This window comes from Condylura cristata, unplaced genomic scaffold (assembly GCF_000260355.1).
Source record: "Condylura cristata isolate star-nosed mole 26May11 unplaced genomic scaffold, ConCri1.0 scaffold00002, whole genome shotgun sequence".
NCBI lineage: Eukaryota > Metazoa > Chordata > Mammalia > Eulipotyphla > Talpidae > Condylura > Condylura cristata.
The window spans coordinates 12,667,188-12,688,641 of record NW_004567103.1 but is presented as its reverse complement, the minus strand read 5'-3'; the positions used below and the strand labels follow the sequence as shown (position 1 = coordinate 12,688,641).

The 21,454-nt window shown below is 49.5% G+C and overlaps 4 protein-coding genes across 10 annotated transcripts in view; 2 read left to right on the top strand and 2 right to left on the bottom strand.

Moving 5' to 3' along the window:
- ZNF142 (zinc finger protein 142) overlaps window positions 1-9,687 on the bottom strand; it is an 18,624-nt gene extending 8,937 nt beyond the window's left edge. The window contains exons 1-6 of one of the 3 annotated variants that reach the window (XM_012727201.1): window positions 9,609-9,687; window positions 9,170-9,341; window positions 7,399-7,709; window positions 4,443-5,042; window positions 3,258-3,425; window positions 1,571-2,392 (exon numbers count right to left, since the gene is read on the bottom strand). In XM_012727201.1, the coding sequence (XP_012582655.1) occupies window positions 1,571-2,392; window positions 3,258-3,425; window positions 4,443-5,042; window positions 7,399-7,675 (1,867 nt within the window). In that variant the 5' untranslated portion in view covers window positions 7,676-7,709; window positions 9,170-9,341; window positions 9,609-9,687. The remainder of the gene's footprint in view (window positions 1-1,570; window positions 2,393-3,257; window positions 3,426-4,442; window positions 5,043-7,398; window positions 7,710-9,169; window positions 9,342-9,608) is intronic. The other 2 variants (XM_012727206.1, XM_012727211.1) reach the window with 2 other exon arrangements.
- A 121-nt stretch (window positions 9,688-9,808) lies between these two features.
- On the top strand, window positions 9,809-13,595 carry LOC101626212 (mitochondrial chaperone BCS1). Of its 4 annotated transcripts, none has more exons than XM_012727218.1 (9): window positions 9,937-9,985; window positions 10,900-11,028; window positions 11,159-11,527; window positions 11,613-11,752; window positions 11,955-12,149; window positions 12,423-12,486; window positions 12,727-12,896; window positions 13,056-13,173; window positions 13,287-13,595. In XM_012727218.1, exons 3-9 carry the CDS (start codon window positions 11,208-11,210, stop codon window positions 13,537-13,539), a joined length of 1,260 nt encoding a protein of 419 aa, XP_012582672.1. In that variant the 5' UTR covers window positions 9,937-9,985; window positions 10,900-11,028; window positions 11,159-11,207; the 3' UTR covers window positions 13,540-13,595. The 4 variants fall into 4 exon arrangements, with proteins under 4 accessions (XP_012582691.1, XP_004674346.1, XP_012582672.1 ...); XM_012727222.1 differs by lacking the exon at window positions 9,937-9,985 and adding an exon at window positions 10,112-10,243; XM_012727237.1 differs by lacking the exons at window positions 9,937-9,985; window positions 10,900-11,028 and adding an exon at window positions 9,809-9,875.
- An 879-nt stretch (window positions 13,596-14,474) lies between these two features.
- On the bottom strand, window positions 14,475-21,000 carry RNF25 (ring finger protein 25). 2 transcript variants are annotated; one of them, XM_012729169.1, is made up of 11 exons: window positions 20,911-20,985; window positions 18,275-18,349; window positions 17,936-18,038; window positions 17,777-17,844; window positions 17,610-17,679; window positions 16,386-16,457; window positions 16,153-16,290; window positions 15,726-15,818; window positions 15,334-15,468; window positions 14,948-15,129; window positions 14,475-14,692 (listed from the first exon to the last, which is right to left on the bottom strand). In XM_012729169.1, the coding sequence occupies exons 1-11, from the start codon at window positions 20,949-20,951 to the stop codon at window positions 14,551-14,553; spliced, it is 1,119 nt and encodes a 372-aa protein (XP_012584623.1). In that variant the 5' UTR covers window positions 20,952-20,985; the 3' UTR covers window positions 14,475-14,550. The 2 variants fall into 2 exon arrangements, with proteins under 2 accessions (XP_012584623.1, XP_004674345.1); XM_004674288.2 differs by having other exon boundaries at window positions 14,490-15,129; window positions 20,911-21,000.
- A 378-nt stretch (window positions 21,001-21,378) lies between these two features.
- The window catches only part of STK36 (serine/threonine kinase 36), a 23,617-nt gene continuing 23,541 nt past the window's right edge, over window positions 21,379-21,454 (top strand). Inside the window, exon 1 of the mRNA XM_012724631.1 lies at window positions 21,379-21,412. The gene's annotated coding sequence lies outside the window, so the exon portion shown is untranslated. The remainder of the gene's footprint in view (window positions 21,413-21,454) is intronic.

Sequence of the window (21,454 nt, the reverse complement as noted above, 5' to 3'; positions counted from 1 at the left end):
GGTGGCACAGGGGTGATTTGGTGATGGGAAACCCGCGGGGATTACAATCGAGATGGAAAAAAAAATGTGCAAAATGATGTAAAAATAAACTTTGAAATAAAAAAAAAAATGCCTCCTCACTAAATCCTCGCAATAGCCCTATGAAGCAGGGGCCATGACTGTACCCCACTTACAGAAGAGAAAACAGAGAAATCACAGCGCTATTAAGTGGTGGTTCCAATTCCTGCTTACGACTGTGTGCACTTTGGCAAGTCATTTAATCCCTCTAAATGCTCCCTTGTTTACAAAACCAGACTAACAAAAATACTGACCTCACAAGGTTAGTAAGAAGATTAAATCAGACACCCCAGTGTCCTCATCACTACCCAGTAAGAACTTAAGGATAAGCTGTCCATATAGCTGATCAAGCCCAGGCACTAGACGGTGGGCCCTCCCTTCCCTGCCCACCTACTCAATCCTTCCCCGTGGTAAAAGCCAAGCACACTGGTGTTCTAGTTCTGATACCAGCTGTCTGATTCTGAAAGAAGGCATTTAACTTTTCAGTTTCTCATCTTTGCCTGCCTTTTCTATATGAAAGAACTCTGTAAACCATAAAGTCCTATATCAACATAAGTCCTTAGGAAAGGTCCTAGAAAAGTGAGATTTCTGACTAAAGCATATTTAAATTGAGCTTTTCAATGGGAACAACGGTTTTGTCCCAAGTTGCCTAAAATCTGTCCTCCCAACCAGAGTTTTGATGAGAATTTTTAATGTCTTGTCAATCACCGGTGCTGACAAAGAACTGAGACTGGATGATGCGGTAGCCGGAAGACGGACTTGGTCATCACTCAAGGCATCAGTAATGCTAGTGAACAATGAAGTCTGAGTTGAAATATTTATAACTTTAGGACCCTCCCTGGTGGTGCAATGGGTTAAAGTGCAGCACTACGAAGCTCTCCACAGCCACTGTAGCACAAGTCTGATCCCCAGCCAGGGAGCTGACCCACATGGCGTAGCAGACTTCTCCTGACCCCAACCCCACACTACCCTCATCAGTGTATTCTGGTCTGTACCCCAGTTCTTGTATGCATAAATAAAATCAATCTTTAAAAAAGAAAAAGATAAATATTTACAAATTCCAGGTCACAGGAAGTCATCAGGTTTCAGTGTCATGGACACCCAAGCCACATGGTAGGCCATACATGTATGATGGCTCAATGCTCTTGACCCGTCTCACAGCACATGCCAAAACTCGGACTGCCAAGGAATCTGTCTGGGTTTGGGTTACTTTGTTTAGCAGTCTGGGTGCTGACCACCCAGGGTTGGGCTGGCCTTAAGGGTGAGGCATAACAGCATAGTGGGTGGGAACACGGGTTTTGGATCAGACTGGATTCAGATCTTGAGTTTCTAGCTGAGTAGCACACAACTTAAGGCTCATCTGAAACCCCAAATACTAGGTTCAGCTCTAGGAATACAAGGTTAAATGAGACAATGTCTCCAAGCCCTTCACGTGTCTGGTACACAGTACAAACTCATCTTAGCCCTCATCATCATCATGAGGGTTTGAACCTAGGGCCGGAGGTCTGCTCACCAGTATGCAGCAGCATGTGGCGGATGAGCACCCTCTTGTGGGCGGTGGCAAAGCTGCACTCAGGACATTGGTGGATCTTCTCGTGGGCGTGCATCTTGCCCACGTGATCCTGGTAAGCCACTGGATTGAAGGTAGCGAAGGGGCAGAAGGTGCAGCGCAGCTCTTCACTGCCAGGGTGGCCCTGCTTCTTGTGTTTGCGGAACAGGTGCTTGTTGGAGCAGGCGAAGTCGCAGTGGGGGCAGTGGAAGGCATAGTGGCTCTTGTGGTGGGCCTCCATGGCCTCAGCGGTGGCGAAGAGCATGGGGCACGAGTGATGGCGGCACTCCACGGCGCGCACCCCGTGGGTCTCCTTCAGGTGCTTCACAAAGGCCTTGCGGTCGGGCGCGGCGTAGCTGCAGCCTTCCTGGAAGCAGCCGAGGGGCAGTGGCTCTGCGGCAGCGGCTGCTGCGTGGCTCTTGAGGTGCTCCTTAAGGGCCTGGCTGAGGCGGAACTCCTCACGGCAGACAGGACAGGCATAGGTGTCTGAGTAGAAGTTGGAAATGTCCTCGTGCATGCTGGCCATGTGGCGGTTGAGCGCGTTCCTCTCCACGGCGCTGTAGTGGCACAGCGGGCAGCGATGCGCCTTCTGGCCCAGCTCCCGCAGCAGATGGGTCTTGAGCTTACTCTTACTGGTGAAGAACTTCTGGCAGTTGGGGCACTGCAGGCTGGGGTCTGGGAAGTGGAGGTGTAGGTGCTCCACCAGGTGGGTCCGCTTCTTAAAGCAGCGCTTGCATTCTGGACACATGTGGGTCTTGAAGAGGGACTCGGTGCCAGGGGCCACATCTAGGAAAGGGAAAGACAGAGAGGGCCGGAAGAGATTCGTTGCTAGGCCAAGGGCTGCTCCGACGATGGGAGAATTTGCCCAGACACAGTACTGTGTGGCTTTTCTCCTTTACTTCCAGGGAACAAAACACTGGCACCTCAGTGCGGACTCAAATAGGAGAAATTCAGGTCGAGAACCATTACAAGGACTTCTCAGAACTTGCTGTGGCCTGTTCAAAATGTTTTACCTAGTTCCTCTCTATTCCTGAGCCTTTGTCTAGAGCTGCTCAAAGAATAATCTGGATGGAACATTCGGGTACTTGTCCCTAGGGCAGGCAGAACGATCAGGGAGTTGTTTGGAAGGAAAAACTGCCCACAGGAAGTAAGCAGAAAGGAAGAGAAGTACTCCTACTTGTACACATTGGAAAGCAGACTAAATTCTAGAACACAAAGATCTAGAAGTACATGCTTCTATTCTTTTCTAGTCACCTGATGATAAATGTGTTCCATGTGTGGCGGGTTTCCAATGGCGCTCTACTGAGTTGGAAAAGTGGGAAGCAAGGGTCCAGGGGAAGGAAACCTCAGGGCTCACTGCCAGTCAATGCCAGGCTGCTGGTTACCAGTAACCTCTGGCAGCTTCATACTATGGATATCACCGTCTCATTCCCTACAGAAGAGCTTTCTGCTTCAGAAAAACCAGGCTAGGAGAACACGTTTATTTACTCTTACTCTGTGTTACTACAGTCTTTATCCTTTTATCATGTTCCCACTAGAATGTCAGAAGACTCTAACAAAGTTCAGAAAATGAAACCCCAGCACCGGAATGCCAGGCTCTCATTATCCATCCCCCCACTCCCGGGAGGCTCAAGTACAAGCATGTTATTACCTTCTAACTGCTGTGTCCCCTGGCCTTTCTCCAGAGCTTTCTGGGAATCCTTCTGGGTGCTGCTCTCCTCTTCCTCCTCTACATCCCCCTCTTCAGCTGACTCACGCCCAGGCAAGGGCATGCAAGTTTCTTCCAAAGTCTCTCCCTCTCCAGGGGGTAGTTTAGGAGCTGGAGACATAAAACTTGGTGAACTCTACAGGAGTCAGTAATGACGACGAATGCTTCTATCTCCCTTACTGGCTCGAAGAAAACCCTCCACTTTCATAAAGGAATCTTGGGGCCTAGGTATATAAATTTATTCTCACTGAATTCAGGGAGAGGAAGACCAGGCGCTCAGCTGTCAGTAATGCTGCCCGTTAAAGTAAATCATACCTCAGATGACATGATCTTCAGAGCCTTTGAAGGTAAGAGCTTTGAGGTCACTAGAGGGGGCTAGGGGCTGAGAGGTACAGAATCAGAATGTGCGGATGGAACTTCCCTAGCTCAGGGCCCTGACACTCATGGCTGGTGGCTCAGTTAAGGTGAACATGCTGGCTTCTATAACGTTCTACTGAGAAACCCTACGTAGCAATTCAAGATCACACCTTGTCCCCTTAAATTCACTCCTTGTATCTCTGAAGAGACGCAGCTGTCTCAGTAAAACACATGACTATTTCCCAGGCAAGAAGCGTCTTATCTTTGGGCACTGGAGCACTACTGAGTTCTAGCAAGGACTCCGAGAGAATCTCTCAACAGAACTCGGGCCTCTCAGAACTCAGATTATTGAGATCCTCTTGCTCCTCTCTTCACCCTCTGCACTTTTCTTGAGACTAAGAGGAAGGCTCAGTGAAGCACCACTTCCTTGAAGTGCTTCCTTGCTTGCTTTTCCAGCGCCCATAGGCATTCTACCAGTCACTAACGAGTATTCCAGCGCTTGCCTTTACGAGGTTTGAAATGGATCAGAAGAAATATTGGTTAAGGAACTTTAAGGTCACAATAAGCCCAATCTTACTGTTACGGACCATGGCTTCTTTGTCCTCTACATTCAGCTTTCCAGCTACCGTTCCCATGTATCTAGTTATTCTGCCCTCCTGAGCCACTGCTCTGGATGCCCCTGCCCTCATGCACTGGAAACAAGCGCCTCTCTTCTCACACAGACTACGGCTGCAGTCCAGGCAGGGTATAGCTAGGCGCTCGGTCTCATACCTGGCAGCAGCTCCTGGGATGGAAGACCCTGAATGGCAGACAGTTCTCCTTGGGTCCTGGCCCCATGGCTCCTCTGATGCTGCCGGAAGAGTTTGACGTTGGAGCCCATGAAGCTGCAATGTCTGCAGTGGAAAGGGTAATGGGCCTGCCGGTGCAGTTCCATGCCCTGCTGGCTCCCAAAGAGCAGAGGGCAGCCCCGGAAAGAACAGGGCACAGGAACCATTCTGTGGGTCTGCCTCAGGTGGTGCTGCAGGCCCTTTCGATCTTCAGTGGAGAACACACAGCCAGCCTCTGGGCAGGAGAAGGTGTCAGGAGTGCCCCGGTGAATCTTGAAGTGGCTCTTCAGGGCCTGGGGTTGGGCAAACTCCTGTCTACACACAGGGCATGACAGGGGGCTATCTGGTGGGCTCTGGCCCGGTGGAGGGCTAGGTAGAGTAAGGCTGCTGGGGGGCAGCTCGACAGAGCATGGGGGGTTAGAGAGGTCCTGCGCAGGTTGTATAAGGGTCTCAGGGCACTGGTGCAGGGCCAGCAGAGTGGGCTCTGCGAAGCTCTGCTCACAGTGCTCACAGAAGTACACCTCCACCACCTTTACCAGGACACCTGCAGGCAGAGGACCGACAGAGAAAGGCATAGAATCAGATGGAATGAGACTCAAAGGAGTTAGTTACTAGTAGAAAATGTAGGTAAACCTTTTAATATTTGTGGAAAGGAGAGGGCCTTTAAGCTGGTTCTACACCTGGACTGTAAGCCCCATATGGTCAGGGACAGTTTATCCTACACATGAATTTGGATTCCTAGTAGCTTCACAGTACTTGGCGTAAAACAGGTGCTTCACAAAATTTGCGAAATGAATATAACAAGCATTGGCCGAATCCAGAAAGCACAAAGAAAAGGTACAATATTTGGCTCAAACAGAAAATTAAGAACTTCCAAAAGCAGAAAATGACAATTTGTGGGTAATATCTCCGATGTAAATGACAAAGTATTGCTTTCATATTCTTCAAAGATATTTTTAGAGACGGTGATTCATAAAATGGAGAAAATGTGACTCTTTTGAAAAGAGTCAAGTCACTTTCATAAGAATCATTGTCATCTCGTAAGCAATGGGCAGGACCTTAGGAAAAAGGGCTCAGGAAAGACTCTTGCGTGGTTTTCCAACTGCCCAAAGAGAAAAGGGACCAGGGATCTTGAGGGTTTAGATTATCAGGCTTGATAATGGGGGAACTACGATTCAACCCTAGGTGTGCCCTACATTTATTCTGGTGGTCCTTTTATTATTTTTTTGTATAAACAAAAGTTCAGTGCAACAAGTCTAATGATGCAAAAATACATAACAGAATAACCACATACACAGTTTGATACATCTTCTTAGATATTGGGGGTCATTTTTCCAGTTTGTCTTTTTTTTTTTTTACTTGATATATATAAAGATATTTTTATTTAGGAATATAATTAACTCTGTCACCTTTTTTTTCCTATCCAGCTCATGACACTTTAGAGTATGGAGAAATCAAAATTAATCTTTTGCCTTTAGTGGTGGCTATATGGGTTGCTTCCAACTGTTACAAAATACAGCGACCTTACACACTCTTATCTCTGTATCCTTTGTTGTATGTGTGTGCCTTTCTATAAGGCTGATCTTTGGAAGTGGAATTACTGGGTCAGAGTCTGCATATTTAAAACATGCTAAAAAAAAAAAGCTATTTAAATAAGCTGACCTGGGCCCTCCCCGGTGGCGTAGCACTAAGAAGCTTAAGCCACTTCCACATGAGTTCGATCCCTCCCTGCCTGCCTGAGGTGACCACATGGTGCGGCAGACCTCTCCTGACCCGCCCGCTGCTCCCCTCAGCAGTGTACTTTGTGGATCTGCCTTTTCTGCTTCCCACTCTGTCTCTGGTGAATCCTCTCACCCTCTGCATCTCTGGCTTGTACCCCAGTTCTGTATGAATTAAAAAAAAAAAAAAAAAGCTGACCTTCAGAAAAGTATGCTAAGTGATATTCTTCATCAGTTATGTTTCCCCACAGCCTTAACAACACAAATTATTTTTTAAAATGTTTAACATTTTTTTAAGGTGAGAAACGGAAATGGCATCTCAGTTATTTTTAACTGCAATTTATCTGTGAACATGAAAATCCTTATGGTTGGTGGCTATTTTCATTCTTTAGTGAATTGGATCTAGACTTCTTTCCTCTTTTTAAAATACTGTTTCTTTCACTGTGTCTTCGAATTTTAAAAATACTAGCTCTTATATACTGCATAAACTCTTTGCTTTTTATTTTTTCTATCATAAAGAAGCTTAGAAATAACACATGGTAAAGTAGCTAATCTTCTCCAGTGCCCTTTGTCAAGCTACACCACACTGTCTAGGGAAGTGGTAACCACTGTAGCCGGAGGATATCAACTAAAACAGGGGAAAGTACCTAAAATAAGCCTGTACACATTGGAAGAATCAAGGCGGAAGTTTTTTGGCATAAATACAAATGCTCAACTCCTGCTCCTAACAGAATGCCTTCAACTAGTTAAGTATGTTATACACGAGAAACTGGGGCAGGGAAATACCAGATTACTGCTGGAGAGCCCTGATAAACGCTGGGTGGCAGAAAGAGGCTGGGTGGGAAGGTCAATATGGGGACATAATCCCAAAGGACTACAGGAGTAAGGAAACATCAGAACAGGCGGAAGTGTCAGAAAGGTCTCCCCTTCTGGATTACCGCCTAGCTAATGCGAAGCTCTTGCAGGAACAGGCTCTTGGCAGGGCCTGTTACAAGGCTGTGTACACCTCGCCAGCCTTCAATCAGCCTCCACCAACTGCAAAGCAAATTACAACATCTCTACATATAAAAATAGAATGCTACCTTGGGTTCTCATTATATCTATAAAGAAGGATTAAAAATAGCACAGACAAAACCTCAAGGCTGCTCATTTCAATGGCCTGCTTAACAATTGTGTTTCTACCTGGGGTCTCTCCAGGAGCACCTGGGGACAGGTTTCCAGCTACTGCTTCCACAATGATCTCCATGTTTCCTGTGTCCTCTTCAGTTGCTGTGGCCTCTACAAGCAGGCAGCCTGGGTCAGCTGTCAAAGGTGTAGGGTTTGCAGAACAGGAGCTCTGTGTGGGCTCCAGGATTCCACGATTAGAGAGAGGCGGGGGGATCAGCAATAGCTCAGGGCAGAGTCCATCCATCTCCCCAGTACTGCCAACTGGCTGTGTGTCCAATACAGGGTCTGTCATTACAACCGACTTGTAAATTGTGGCCTCTTATAAGCTGATAAAGCAATCAGAAGAGAAGTCAAACAAAATAATCAGATCGCTCTTTCTTCCCAGCTGGTATGGGTACATTACCAATGCTGCCCACTTAGGTATTTGCTTGCACAGCAGCACATCATACTTACTTATCTCAATAAAGGATTTCTTTTTATGACAATGTTTAAAACAAACAGCACAAAAATGATAGTAGGGGAAACTAGGAGAGAAGCTAGCATGTTTTGACTAATATATTAAAGACTGTAGTTTATGTTTTTTGGAACTCTCTGTACCTTGGTCAAATCATTAAGCAATCTGGGGCTCAATATTCTTATCTGCAACAAAATTGGGTGGGGCCAAGAGAATCTCATAGGTCCTGTTCCTCTTAGTATTTCATGGTATTACTCCTTAACATGAGTTTAATGTACTTTCTTCATAACTTGGCCTCTGCTGGCTTTTCCCCTCAACAGATCACTGAACCGGTCCTAACAATATTTTGCCCCTGATTGACCATAATGCCTTTTGCTTTCACACCTTTCCACATGCCTGCTCAGGAGTGGGGACCCCACTCCCCACCTCCAGGGGCATTTCCCCTTTTCCATCTCTTTTATCTGACTAATCAACTCCTAACTATCCTTTATGCATCTGTATGAACAGATGAGAGCCTCCTGATGCTTGTCAAGGAAATTACTTTTTCCTTCTGGGATCCTAATGCGACCTTGTATATAGCTCTATCAAAAACTGTCATACTGCATTGGTTTACCTATTAGTCTCCCTCCCGAGACTCAGGGCTTTTAAAGGGGAGTTTATTGACATGAACACTTCATTGAAAACAAACCATCAACAATCAATGCCAGTCAGACAAGTGAGAGGTCTAGGGAAGAACTGTAGACAAGGAGATGCATCAGAGCAAAGATAGGTCTCTACCAAGTTACCAAACCAGTCTTTGTTTATATACATTGGAAAAAATTTCAAACTCATTGATGATGGCCTCATATTAAAATTTAAAAACAACTAAGAAATGAATGCCACCTAATTGCATATCCTGCTATATAGGACTAAAATTAGTTTAAGCTAGGAAACTACTAGGTCCTAGAGGTCGAATAAGGGCCTAGGGTTACGAAACAAGGCTGCAGGTGAGAATACAGAGACACAAAACCTCTGATCATAAGGATTCGGACGGTGGCAGGGAAGTCCACTTCCGGGGTCAGAGTTTCTTCTGGAAACTGCAGCCTCTACGTACTGAATATTACCCCTTTCTGGGGAAATCTTCCAGCTCAGTCTACATGACCTTGGCGGGGAGCCAAGGAGGACGCGGAGTCGTTTAGACTGAGTATTCAGCCAATGGAAGGCGTGGTGAGCTAGGAGGACAGGAGGGCATGAGAAGAACCGAGCTTCTCTTTAGGGCCAGGGCACCGAGGAAGACAAAGCACGAATTAAATTAGGGCGAGGGCTTGGGGAGCAAGGCATCTGGAGTCACACCTGCCTGTGAGCTCCGAGTCAACGCGTGGCCTTGGACAGACAGTCCCCTCGCTTCTCTGGGCCTCAGCTTTCCTCTCTGTAAAGTGGAGGTGATGACAGCGTTCACATCTTTGTGCGGGAGCGGGAGTCGTCAAAGCCGGCCACTGGGGAAACCGTTTTGTAATCTGCAAGGCTTGGGACAGAGCATCGTCATGATTATGATCCTGAGAAGAGGCAACCGGTACCCGGGCGGGATCCAGAGCAATGACGCGGCTGCGGCGCCGGGGTGTCAGAGGTGCGGCGCCCGAGCCCCGCTCGTCGGCGTGCTCCCTGGAGCACCTCCTCCCGAGGACTCCCACCGCGCACGGCCCCCCCACATCTTGGGGCTCAAGAAACTTTTGCCTTTGGCTGGCTCCATCGGTACTCCTTCCTAGTTCCCGCCCCGCAGCCGCTCACTCACCTCCCGGCTCCAGGCCGGCAGGAGCCGCATCTCTATGGTCGGCCAGCCGCGGGCGAGGCCTCCCGGGACTCCCTTTGTGCGACCGCCTCCAGCCCAGGCGCCTCTAGGACACGGGGCTTGTGGAGGCCACTCTCTCCTCCGCGAGTGGGCTGGCGGAGTACTCTATGGTTTTCCGGAGCGTCTAGTGACGGCTTCCCATGGCCGGCCGTGAAGCCCTGGGAGTACCACCGAGAGCTGTGGGGCAGAGTGGCATGGGTAGTCTCCACGGTGGGTGTGGTGGGAAGTAGATGAACGATCTGGGGGGCGGGGTCGAGCGGCTCTTCCCTCAAGAGCAAAGGGGTGAAACCATGGAGAGGGAGGGCCAGAGAGTCATGGCGGTAAGGGGGCGGAGGGAAGCCTTACTCCGAACCACGTTGCTGCAGACGCGAGCCGGGGGTGGGGGGCGGGTGTTCGGGAGGCGGCTTCTGGCGCTTGGCAAGGATCGGGAGCGGGAAGGGCTTTGTCTGTGGCCTTCCATGCATAGATATTTCTGAATTCTGGAACTTGCTCTGAGCCTCAGCTGAGGTCACCGATGTCAGCTCAGCACCCAGCGTGCCTGGTGCAGAGCAAGTGGCGGGAGAAGCGTGCTAGAGATGGTTTGGCTCCTTGGGATCTTACAGCCTAGGATTAATCGGGTCACATCTTATTGGGAGTAGTGGGGCAGGGATCAAGAAAATCTCCCTGAAGGAGCAGATGGGCAGGACAATGGAGGAAATAAGAATGGGCATTCCGAGCCCGGCGAACTGCTTGAGCATGGAGCTGGGAAATTGTTGGCGTATTTATTCAACAGCGGTATTAGATGCTAAGTCTTGAAAAGTTGACGGGTGCCTTGCTATGGTGGGCCTTGAATAGCTGGCAGATTTTTTTTTTTTTTACCTAATTCAGGAAGCTGGTGAGAGCCAGCTTTTGGAGGTGAAAAATAACAGGATTGAAGCAGATATTTAGGAAGAAAGATATGGACTCAGTTGTAACAATTTGTTGAAGCAGAACCATTAAAATGTCATTTCAGTAACTACAATTTAGTTGCGAGGTAATAGAGGGATAAATGACATTAGGACGTGAGAATTTGTAGATGGTATTTGAAGGCCTTTACTCTTGGAGCCAAGGCATGAGGTTACTGACAGGTGAATGAAAGAGAATAGCTTCTTCACCAGCCAGTGGGTGCCCCATCTGTCTCAGTTGGGCCCAGGAACCACAGATAATGTGTCCGTCCCTTATTCTGATGGAAACTGGCTTTCCATTGTTCTCTCAGGTTTAAGGATTTTCCAGACATGTTCCTCTGGTGGGAAACTGAGGTATGAACAGGATCATGAAGGGCAAAATGGGACTAGGGACCTGGAGACTCAGCCCTCTCATTCCAGCATCATCCCTACCCGGCAAAGTAAGGATATTGAAGCACACAGTAGCACTGACCTTCCTGCTCCCAGCTTCTGTAGGCCGGAGGGATTGCTGATTCCAATTTCTAAACTAACCTTGTGTTCTGTCCCATCTCCACTGCTCCCCATTCCCAGGTTTTGAAAAAGCTGCAGGACCTGTAAGGGTCATCACATAACATTCAAGATGCCCCTCTCAGACTTCGTTCTGGCTCTGAAGGACAATCCTTACTTTGGGGCTGGATTTGGGCTGGTGGGTGTGGGCACAGCCCTCGCCATGGCCCGGAAGGGTGCCCAGCTGGGCCTGTTGGCTTTCCGACGGCATTACATGATTACACTGGAAGTCCCTGCTCGAGACAGGAGCTACGCCTGGTTGCTTAGCTGGCTCACCCGCCATAGTAGCCGTACTCAGCACCTCAGCGTGGAAACTTCATACCTTCAACATGATAGTGGCCGCATCTCCACTAAGTTTGAATTTATCCCCAGCCTTGGAAACCACTTTGTCTGGTAAGTTTGGGAATTCCTGAGAGTAGAAGAGGAGAATGAGGGTAACTGGGTTTCACGTCATTCACTTATTCCTTTTAATCCTTAGGTATCAGGGAAAATGGATCCGAGTGGAACGAAGCCGAGAAATGCAGATGATAGACCTGCAGACAGGGACGCCTTGGGAATCTGTCACCCTCACAGCCCTGGGCACTGACCGCACGGTTTTCTTCAACATCCTGGAGGAAGGTGTGGGATGGTGCAGGCAGTGGATGGGGATTGCAGGGATGAGAACCTCTGACATCAGAGGAAGGGAATCTAGGAGAGGAGCAATAGAGGATCTGAGCTCGTGGGAGCAGGCGGCCAAAAGAAAGCTATTTGGGCACAGCCCTGCCTACTTGCATGGCACAGAGCGGAATTATTGGTTTACTCTCTTCTTCCCTCCTCCCAGCTCGAGCGCTAGCCTTGCAGCAGGAGGAGGGGAAGACAGTGATGTACACAGCTGTGGGTTCAGAATGGCGCTCCTTTGGTTATCCACGCCGCCGCCGGCCACTGAATTCTGTGGTTCTGGAACAGGGTCTGGCTGAGCGAATTATCAGAGACATCCGGGAATTTATCGATAACCCCAAGTGGTACACTGACAGAGGTGAGGAGCTGGGATCTTGACAAAGTTCTTTTTAATATGATGTTAGAGCAGGAGGAAACAGCCTATTTTCTGGCCAGGTGGGGTGAATATAAAGCCCTCTATACAGCTCAGTTTCCAGAGATGAAGAAAAAGAGTTGCCTGTGGGGGTGAGCTCTTCCAATACTGAGGTCATCAGGCCCCCAGGGAGCAGGGCTGGGAGTATTTGTGGCTGACCCTGGTGCAGAGCATATGATTCATTTTAGATCTTGATGCTCATCCTGGCTGCATTCATAGGTATCCCCTACAGACGTGGCTACCTGCTTTACGGGCCTCCTGGCTGTGGAAAGAGCAGTTTTATGTGAGTAGAGTCAAAGTTCTTTCTAACTTGCAAACTGGAGAAAAACTAGGCTGATGGGGTTGGAAAGGGAAAAAATGTGGACATCTGTGATCAGAATACATGTGACGTGGAATGTCAGGGCAGGGTGGTAGGAGGATCAGGTCTCTGAGACACACGTTGTAGTAGTGAGAAAAGAGCAGTTGGGCCCAGAGACAGAACTCCCAGCTCACTGACCGCCACGTGCCATCCCGCCCTCCACAGCACAGCTCTGGCTGGAGAACTGGAGCACAGCATCTGCCTGCTGAGTCTCACAGACTCCAGCCTCTCCGATGACCGGCTCAACCACCTGCTGAGTGTGGCCCCTCAGCAGAGCCTGGTACTCCTGGAGGACGTGGATGCTGCTTTTCTCAGTCGGGACTTGGCCGTGGAGAGTAAGTGGGGGCAGTCAAGGGGAGTTTTCTAATGCATAGTCGCAAAGGTGGGAGCTGATGGAAGCTGCCAGCATAGCAGCCAGAACCTACAGGTGTCAGGTAGACACGGTGGGGTGGAGGGGACATTGACCATGTTTCTTTATCCCTGCTTTCCTGCAGACCCAGTGAAATACCAAGGGCTAGGTCGCCTTACCTTTAGTGGACTGCTCAACGCCCTGGATGGCGTGGCTTCCACCGAGGCACGCATTGTGTTCATGACCACCAACTATGTGGACAGGTGAGATGTGGGGTATTCTGAAACTGAGACCAGGCCCCAGCCCCTCAGCAGAGGGTTCAGAAGGGTCTGCTTCTGGTCCTGTTGCCTGACCCCACTTTTCTGCCTTCTCTTAGGTTGGACCCTGCCCTGATACGCCCTGGACGAGTAGACCTGAAGGAGTATGTGGGTTACTGCTCACACTGGCAGCTCACCCAGATGTTCCAGAGATTCTATCCAGAACAAGCACTTTCCTTGGCTGAGACCTTTGCAGATCGTGTCCTTCAAACTACAGTTCAAATCAGTCCTGCCCAGGTGCAGGGTTACTTTATGTTGTATAAAAATGACCCCAAGGGGGCAATTCAAAATATTGAGTCTCTAAGGAGGTGACAGTCGAGCTGTGCTCAACAAACACCTATCAGTCAATAAACACTTGCCATACTTAATCTGGCCTCTGCCCTCCCTTTCTGTATTGACTAAACTGCAGGGGCTGGGATCACAGGTGCCTTATAGGCACCCACATAAACAAGTGCTGGGGTCACAGCTGATGACAGAGGGAAGAGACACTAATAAAACAGCCAAGTGCAGTTCACCTAAAGGCATCCAAAGGAAAACATGTGCAGCGGGAGCTCGGATAGCCTTTCCTTGTAATGTTGACAGAGCCAGTTCCCATCCTGGGGCTCTGGCTGTATGGAGTGTGCACTTTCTCCCAAGGCTGCATGCATTTTCTCTGAGGACCCGTTTTTTCCGTGTCTGCAAGATTCACCGGTGTGTCTCAACTGCCCAGCGGAAGTGAGAACTGCGTGCCCTGAGGTGGAAGGGTGTCCTGCTGGCAGGCTCCTACCTTGTGCTCTGAGCTGCCGGGATAGGTTCTGGTCACCTGCAACCCTGAACTGGAATAAATGAGTGGTAAGTGAATACAAACGGTTGCTTAATGTTAGAAGACTGTGGGGTCTTTATTTAGAAATTGGTGTTTCTGTGATCAGAAATAGACTGAAGAAACTTAGCTCATTTTATGTCAGTTAGCCTATGCTCAAATATATTTCGTTATGTCCTGCTGAGAGTCACGTTGTGCAGACCTGTCAATGCTATAACTCGCTGTATATGGAAGGTGGGTATACCATGTCGGGCTATGTGGGAGGTGCTTCTTCTGTGTTCTGCTTAAATGCTGACATCCATTGGTTTCCCTGGAACCCCTTTCACTTCCTGACATGTCAGACTCCTCACTGTTCCCTAATATCTTCAGGACAGAGTGCACAGAGTAGGGGCTGGTATGGCACATCCCAGCCTTGTTAGGAATTCAGGAAGAATCAGGAGCTGCTGCACAAACAAAGCCAAACAAGGCGAAATCTCTTTATTGTCTCCCTCCCACCCCAAACTCCCTGTCCCCCCATAGTACCGCTAGGAACCATCCTCAGATTCCAGATTTAGGGGATCCCTCCGAGTGCCAGGTCGGTGGGCTCCCCGGCCCCGAGGCAGGCGGGGGTAGGAGGAAGCTGGTGTCCGACCCTTGGAGCGCTCCCAGCGGGCACAGTCCCGAGTCCTGCGGGGTGGGAGACCCTGCCAGTTGCCAGGCCCCTTCTCTTGGGGAGGGCCTTCAACCCCTTGGTTTTGGGGTTCTGGCTTTAGGTCCATGGGCTCCTTGAAGGGCCCCTCAGGAGGTGGCAGTTCCTGTGTGTCACTGGTACCTTTGGGGGCATTGCACTCCCCTCCCTTTAGGTGCCTCCGTTCCGGTGGTCTCCAGGGGCCTCGGCTGGCCCGGGGAGGATCTAGCATAGTTTTCTGGGTATCGCCCAACCTTTGCTGATTTGGCCCAGTTCCTGGAATCTTCTCACACGTGTACGGGGAGACTGCAGGCAGGGGTGCTGGCAGGGGTTGGGCAGCGGATGAGGCGGACGGTGGTTCTGTGGCAAGAACACTAGGTGGGTGGGATCCTCTGGAGCCATCGACAGCTGACTCAGCTTCCAAAGGGGCAGGAGGCTAGAAAGAAGTGAGTGACAGAGTGCAGGAGATGCTGTTCCTGGGAGCAGGGAGCCACAGGTTGTGCTTGTCCATTATCTAAGCTGGCCACTGTCAGCCTGCAACCTCCCTGGGTAGAACAAAGCTTAACCCTAGGGCCGTGGCAGAGTGGAAGGCCGGAAGGAAGGCTGAAATCAGGGGAGGAGTGGAAAAGCCTTTCCTCACCTGCTGGAGACTGATGAAGTACCGGTTACGCTCAGCCTCAAGGTCAATGATGCCCCCCCTCTCCTGCTGCCTCTGGTAGAGCCGCTTGCGCTCTTCCTGCTGGCGCAAACTCTCTGCATTAGGCTGGTACAGCTCCTGCAGGGAGAAGCAGAATAGCAGGGGGGAAGTATAAACAGGACAAGGCAAACCGAAACTGCTTCTCGCAGGAATGCACAAGGTTCTTGGTTATGTCTGTTGGATTTGGGCTCCAGAACCACCTTAGGTTCCAGGTAGAAGGTGGGGCTTTGCAGAGAGGTCCTGTTCCAGAGATCCCATTCGAGATAGACAAGATGCCATCCCTCCCTCCGGAAATGCCATCCTCCTTGGCTCATATTAGAAAGGAATTCCCTTACCATGGGCTGCTGAGGTTCAGGGGCTGCTTTCAGTGATGCAAGGTCATACACGAGGGGCTCTCTGCACACTGGACACTGCACACCAACTGCCTTCTACAAAGAGAGAAATTGCACGCCTGCTTCACGGCCAAGGTGCTTGCCAGCTGCCCACCCCCACTGGCCAGCCTAATCAGAGGCTGGACCTAAGGGTATACAGCATACCTGTTCAGCAACGAGGTGCGATAGGGTAGGGGATGCCTAGTTAGAGCTTGGGGAACCCTCTGAACCTGCATCCTTGACTAAACCTGTAAGGATGTCCTTGTGTGTGGACAGAGGGGAGTTTCCACTACTCTCAAAGTTATCTGACCCTACAAATGTGAACAGGGAGCAGGGGCAGAAGAGGTGAGCATCAGCGCTGTCAAGTGAGAGCAGGGCCTGGCGGGTGGACCTGTTTGGGGGCAGCGTGCTGTCGCTCCTGTTCCTGTCCTTGTGCCTTCAGCTCCTGTTCCATGTGCTGGATGTACCGAGCAAGGCAGTGGCAGTGGAAGTAGTGGTAACAGGCTGTTTTGGTAAAGGCCTCCTTCTCCTGGAGGGAGCACAGATGTGGAGCGCTGGGTCAGCCCCCTCTCATCCCCCCACTGCCCAGCCCAAGTAGACCCACGTTCCAAGGGAGAAACCCACCTGGAAACCGTAGAGGCAGATGACACACTGCCCATGGGGGATGTTGTTATCTGTGAGAATTTCCTTCCCTTTCTGAGAGGAAAGAAGGTGCTGTTCAAACAAGGAGGCAGGGGCCTGACTGTACGCACAGCCTGCCCACCATTCCCGGAGTGCGTGGCTGGACGCCTTCGCTCACCAAGTCAGTATGATAACCTCGTGTTCATGCATTTCTTTCTCGGGGATGCTCCCTCTGCTTGGAACCGACCCTCTTCCGTGTCCCCACTCTCCCCCCAAATCTGCTTGATTTTAAAATCCAGTCCGATCGTTTGGCCACCCATTACGTTGCCTTTTATATATCTTGGGGGTGGGGGTTGAAAATAATACATCTTAGAGAAAAACAAATGTTCAGTTAAAACTCACATCTACTGGGAGGCCTTTCTTGATGAACCCCCTTTGAGCATCACTCCTTCAGAGTCTGTTGTGGAGTCAACTCTCAAAAAGCCAAGGCAGGAAACCAAGCTTTGAAATTTGCATTTGTGGTGCTGTTTGACTAGCTCACTCCCTGGAATTCCACAGAGCTCAAGGCTGCACAGCAGCACCTGGCTTGGGTGCAGCCGCGGTCTGTGCCCTCTCTGACTCCTGGCCACCCACCTTCATTCTTTTCTAGAATGGTTTCTAAGGCACTCACAGCAGAGGAAAACAGGACTGTACTGAGGCTGTTCCTAATCGTAGCCAACCAATGTTATCTGTGTATATTAACTTGTATCTCTAGGTGCTGTTTCATGTGGGCTGTTTCCTATGGGGGCAGAAACTTGGAGCACAAGGACCAAGACCAGGATTTTCCCGGCGGCTCCTATAGCACAATAGCAGACTAGCCTTCATATGTTCACTATGCAAAGACCCTCCAGGGAACATTTGTATCTCTTGCTACTCTGAGTTGCCAGTGCCAAGAGAACAAGAATTGCAGTACAAGTTAAAAAAAAAAAAAAAAAAAAGCATGTTACAGAGGAAATGTTTTCGTCAAAATGCGTGAATAGGCAACTTAGGAAAGATACAGAACTAGATTTTGGGGAGATTTTTCCAACTGGAAAAGTCTCACCTTTGTGGGTCCACTTGGCCTTAGCCTACATAAGAATGAAATAAGTGATTCCAGAGATATTTAAGATCCCAGGTCTGTGGCTTTCCTTGGGAGAAACTGTACTCGCTTAAGGGAAGGAGGTTACCCTTGGTGAGCACATCTCTCACCTCAATGAGTTCATAGAGCATGGCTGTCCCCAGCCCGTCATTGGCCACACAGCTCAGCGCCTGTGAGATCCTGGAGGAAGAGGACAAACCAAACGTGAGACCCAGTGTCTTCCCTCGCCACACTGAGCTGTATCCAAGTGTTCCCTGCCTTGATGGACCCAACTTACTTGTGGATCTGTTCATCCGAGAGTCCTCGCGGGTTACGGATAGAGATCTGGGGCACCTCGTGGGGATACTTGGGAGGGAAAAATAACAAATTTCTGCTACAGCACTCTACCCCAGGGCCACTCTCCTTCCTCCCTCTGCTGTCAGAGTGGGGCGCTCACCTGTGTGGGGACCTGAAGCACCAGCGTGAAGCAGACATACTGTGAATTCTGGTCCTCTGCAGTGGCAGGGTGCAGAGTGATGTAGATCTCCCATGGTGAAGATCTGCAGGTGGATGAAGTGGGGACCTGGGATGTGACTGGCAGGGACTGAGGGCTGGGGAAGTGGGGTACGAGTAAAGTGGGCGGGGGAAATCAGCATTGTTTTCTTTCATGTGTGTGAAAGGAATATCCGATGTGAGCGAAACATTTCTGAATTGGGGCTCAGTGTCTCAAGACCAGATTATAGATGGAGTCCTCCTGTTTTTAAGGGGCCTCCTGCCCACCCAATTGAATACATACCTGTTGTTTCCTTTAACCACCTGTAGTTCATCCAGGTAGATAGACTCCAAGACTTCGACTTCTGAGGGAAGGACCCTGCAGAGACGGGGGAGATTGCCTTACCATTACCGTGCTCCCTGATAAAGTCCAAGGCCAATGAAGGCTGGCCTAGTGGAAAAATGGCAAGTAGACTGCATGCATTCTCTGGGTATCCTCCATAAAAATAAGGGAAATATATGTTTCTTTGAGGTATCAGGTGATCAGAGAGGAAACATAAATCAGAATTTTAGGTATCATTTCAGCCAACTGGTGAGAAAACAGATTCCCAAAGGTGAAATGAGTAGCTAAAGCTTTCTCAATGTGTAAGAGGCAGAACTGGAATCAGAAGTAGGTCTCTTGATTGTTTATTAAGTTTTGTCACACTTTGGGTAGCTCCTTAGTGTCCATCTCCGATTTAGATCCATGATACTAAGTGATTAGCATTCAGATTACTAATACCAGGATTTCTCTATATTCCTAGCTTTCTCTTTACTACTACATACATGGAACCCAGAGCCCTGGCTATTATCAAAACACACTGCTGATACTGGTCACCCTAAACCTTCTCAAAAGAGACACCAACACACCCTCCCTGGTGGTGCAATGGGTTAAAGCACAGCAAAGCTAGCCGCAGCTGCTTCAGCTCAAGTTGATCCCCAGCCAGGGAGCTGACCCACATGGTGCAGCAGACCTCTCCTCACCCGCTGCTCCCTTCAGCAGTGTACCTCCTCAACATGCCTGTTCTGCTTCCCACTGTCTCTAGTGAATATTCTCACTGCCCCTACACCTCTAGCCCCAGTTCTGTATGCATAAATAATTAAAAAAAAAAAGGGAGATACTAACTTGAACAGAACAGGTCTAGGTGATATAAAGGCTGTATTGTAGTGAAAGTCATCAGCCTTGGAGTTGGTAACAGGTATTAGCAGCTACACGATCAGTCATTATCTCGGTAAACCTGAACTACTTTATCATATGTAGATAATACCATCCTCTCTCTAGGGTTATTATAAAAATTAAAGGTGATTTATTAAGTAAAACATCCAGCAGTATCTTGGCCATAGAAGCTAATCTATATAGTTTTTCTGGATGTATACAACCTCCTTTCAAAAGAAAGAGGGATATAGTTAGTACTTGACATTTTTATGAACCTTGTTGTGTGATTGATATACATCAACCTATTCAGGTCAGGATTCAGTGGTCCTGATGTAAATCAGAGGTCAGACAGGTTGAGTCACAGAAACTGGCATGAGTCCACAGCTCTACCCAGGCAATATGTGGAAAGTGCATGTTTGTAGGTTTGTAGGCTTTCCTGCCTCCACTTCACAACAGGATTCCCCTAGAGCAACCATCTATCTGTGTTAAGTTTCAGCCACTTTAAAGAGTTCAAAATATATTTTTAAGTGCTCAAAATATAATGCAGGTAACAGTGAATTAGTTCTGGTTGACATGGGACTGAGAGTCTCAGAGCACAATAGCCTAGCTGCTATGATCACTGTTATCCTCTCCATGGCTCTGGGTGACTCCTCAGAATCTTAACTGTTCTTTGAATAAGCTGAAAACCAAAGATCTATAGCATCAATAAAGGCCATGACTGGGTGGACTCCCTGAACCAATGAAACGCTGAAGTGTAGGCTACAGCAAGAAGTTCTTCGGCACTGGCTTCACCCTCGTAGTGACTTGGCCCTGAATGTGAGGGATGGGGTGGGATGGCGGTAAGCTGGTAACAAAAAAAGGGGAGGATGTGTGGAGGGAAGAACTGTAGACTCTTACAACAATGAGAACATAAGCTGTGTAGTGAGACAATCTGGTACCTTTGGACAAATGATTTTACCTCTCTAGGCCCAACCTAGTATCTTCAGGGTTATAAACTCAGCGTTATTAATGAATTAATGAAAAGGTTTATGCATGCTACAGAACCACAATCCTCTCAACTAGTCTATGAAGTAGATGCCACACCCACATTTTTACAGCTGAGGACACTGACTCACCAAAGCTAGGTAGCCTGGTTAGCATCACACAACTAATAAAATGTGCAACTAATATACATTTATACTACTTCCAAATCCTTGAATCCTTCCAGGGTCTGATCTCTTCACTAAGACGGCTTAAATGAAGGACTAGGAGGGCTTTCTGTGAGGTGTAACGCTTTATTCAGACTACAGTCCTCGTTAGTACTGTCGGGGAAGGAGGAGGTTGTGGAACGCCTCAGCGGAAACAGGCTGATCCAAGGGTAAAGGGGGACAAGACCTGGAGGACATTGGTTCCGGGAAGTAAAACGGAGGTGGGGAGATACGAACAGGCATCCCCCCGGACCCTGAGCACATCCACTTCAGAAGGAGAAAATGGGAAGGGCTGAAGAGGACAGGGGTCGAACCAGATAAGGTACGGCCTGAACTGATCTAGCTGCCGCACATCGGCTCTCCTAACCCTCAGATCACTCCCCTCCACCCACTCGCTCCCCAGTCTCAAGAAACTCCCTTAGGGAGGGATGTCAGCGTCTCTGCCACCTCTCATCCCGCTCTCAGCCCCCGCCGCCCACCCTACGGATCATCCGCGGCCGCCACTAGTTCCCCGGATCGGATTCGGGCAGTCAGCCAAAGCCCATGCCCCAAAGTTACCAGTCCTCCTCCCCTGCAGCCGCCGACGCAGACACCGCCATGTCTTCGCCAGCCCACTTCCGGAACCGGAAATACTCTCGGGAAGTCGGAGGCTGAGTTGGGGGGGTTGAGGGCGGGCTGCTAGCGGCCGTATCTAGGCAACCGCAGACTCCGGGTCCTTCCTGGGTCCTAGTGTCCAAGCGACGGTTTGGAAGTGCCCTAGGCAGTGCCCTACGGCACTTCCACCGTCTCTCCCACACCTCTGAACGTCTTTGCCCGCCAAGCCTCTGACCAGTTCGAGCGAGCAAAGTTGGTAAGAGTGGGAGTCTAAAAACACCGGCAGTGAGGGTGGAGAAGAACTACAAAGCAGGCAAAATTCGGAGGCAGCTTTCAGGGGCGGGGCTGAAGACCTGGGCTGGCGTCCCTCGGCCTGAGGAGCTAGAAGCTCCTAGGCTGGGGCGAAAGAGGGGCTGCGGTCTGCGATTTGCGCCCACAGCCGGTCTGCGCGGGGGGTGCCGAGGAGGTTGGTAGTGGCAGAGCTTGAGGGACCCTGACAGAGGCGGGG

Excerpts from the sequence above, each read along its gene's own strand:
- LOC101626212 (XM_012727237.1), top strand. The coding sequence starts at position 11,208 with ATGCCCCTCTCAGACTTCGTTCTGGCTCTGAAGGACAATCCTTACTTT. Across the intron at positions 12,487-12,726 it reads TGTGGAAAGAGCAGTTTTAT|CACAGCTCTGGCTGGAGAAC; the intron begins GTGAGTAGAGTC and ends CGCCCTCCACAG. Across the intron at positions 13,174-13,286 it reads ACCACCAACTATGTGGACAG|GTTGGACCCTGCCCTGATAC; the intron begins GTGAGATGTGGG and ends GCCTTCTCTTAG.
- RNF25 (XM_004674288.2), bottom strand. The coding sequence starts at position 20,951 with ATGGCGGTGTCTGCGTCGGCGGCTGCAGGGGAGGAGGACTG. Across the intron at positions 18,039-18,274 it reads GTGGTTAAAGGAAACAACAG|ATCTTCACCATGGGAGATCT; the intron begins GTATGTATTCAA and ends ATCCACCTGCAG. Across the intron at positions 16,291-16,385 it reads TCTGCCTCTACGGTTTCCAG|GAGAAGGAGGCCTTTACCAA; the intron begins GTGGGTTTCTCC and ends TGCTCCCTCCAG.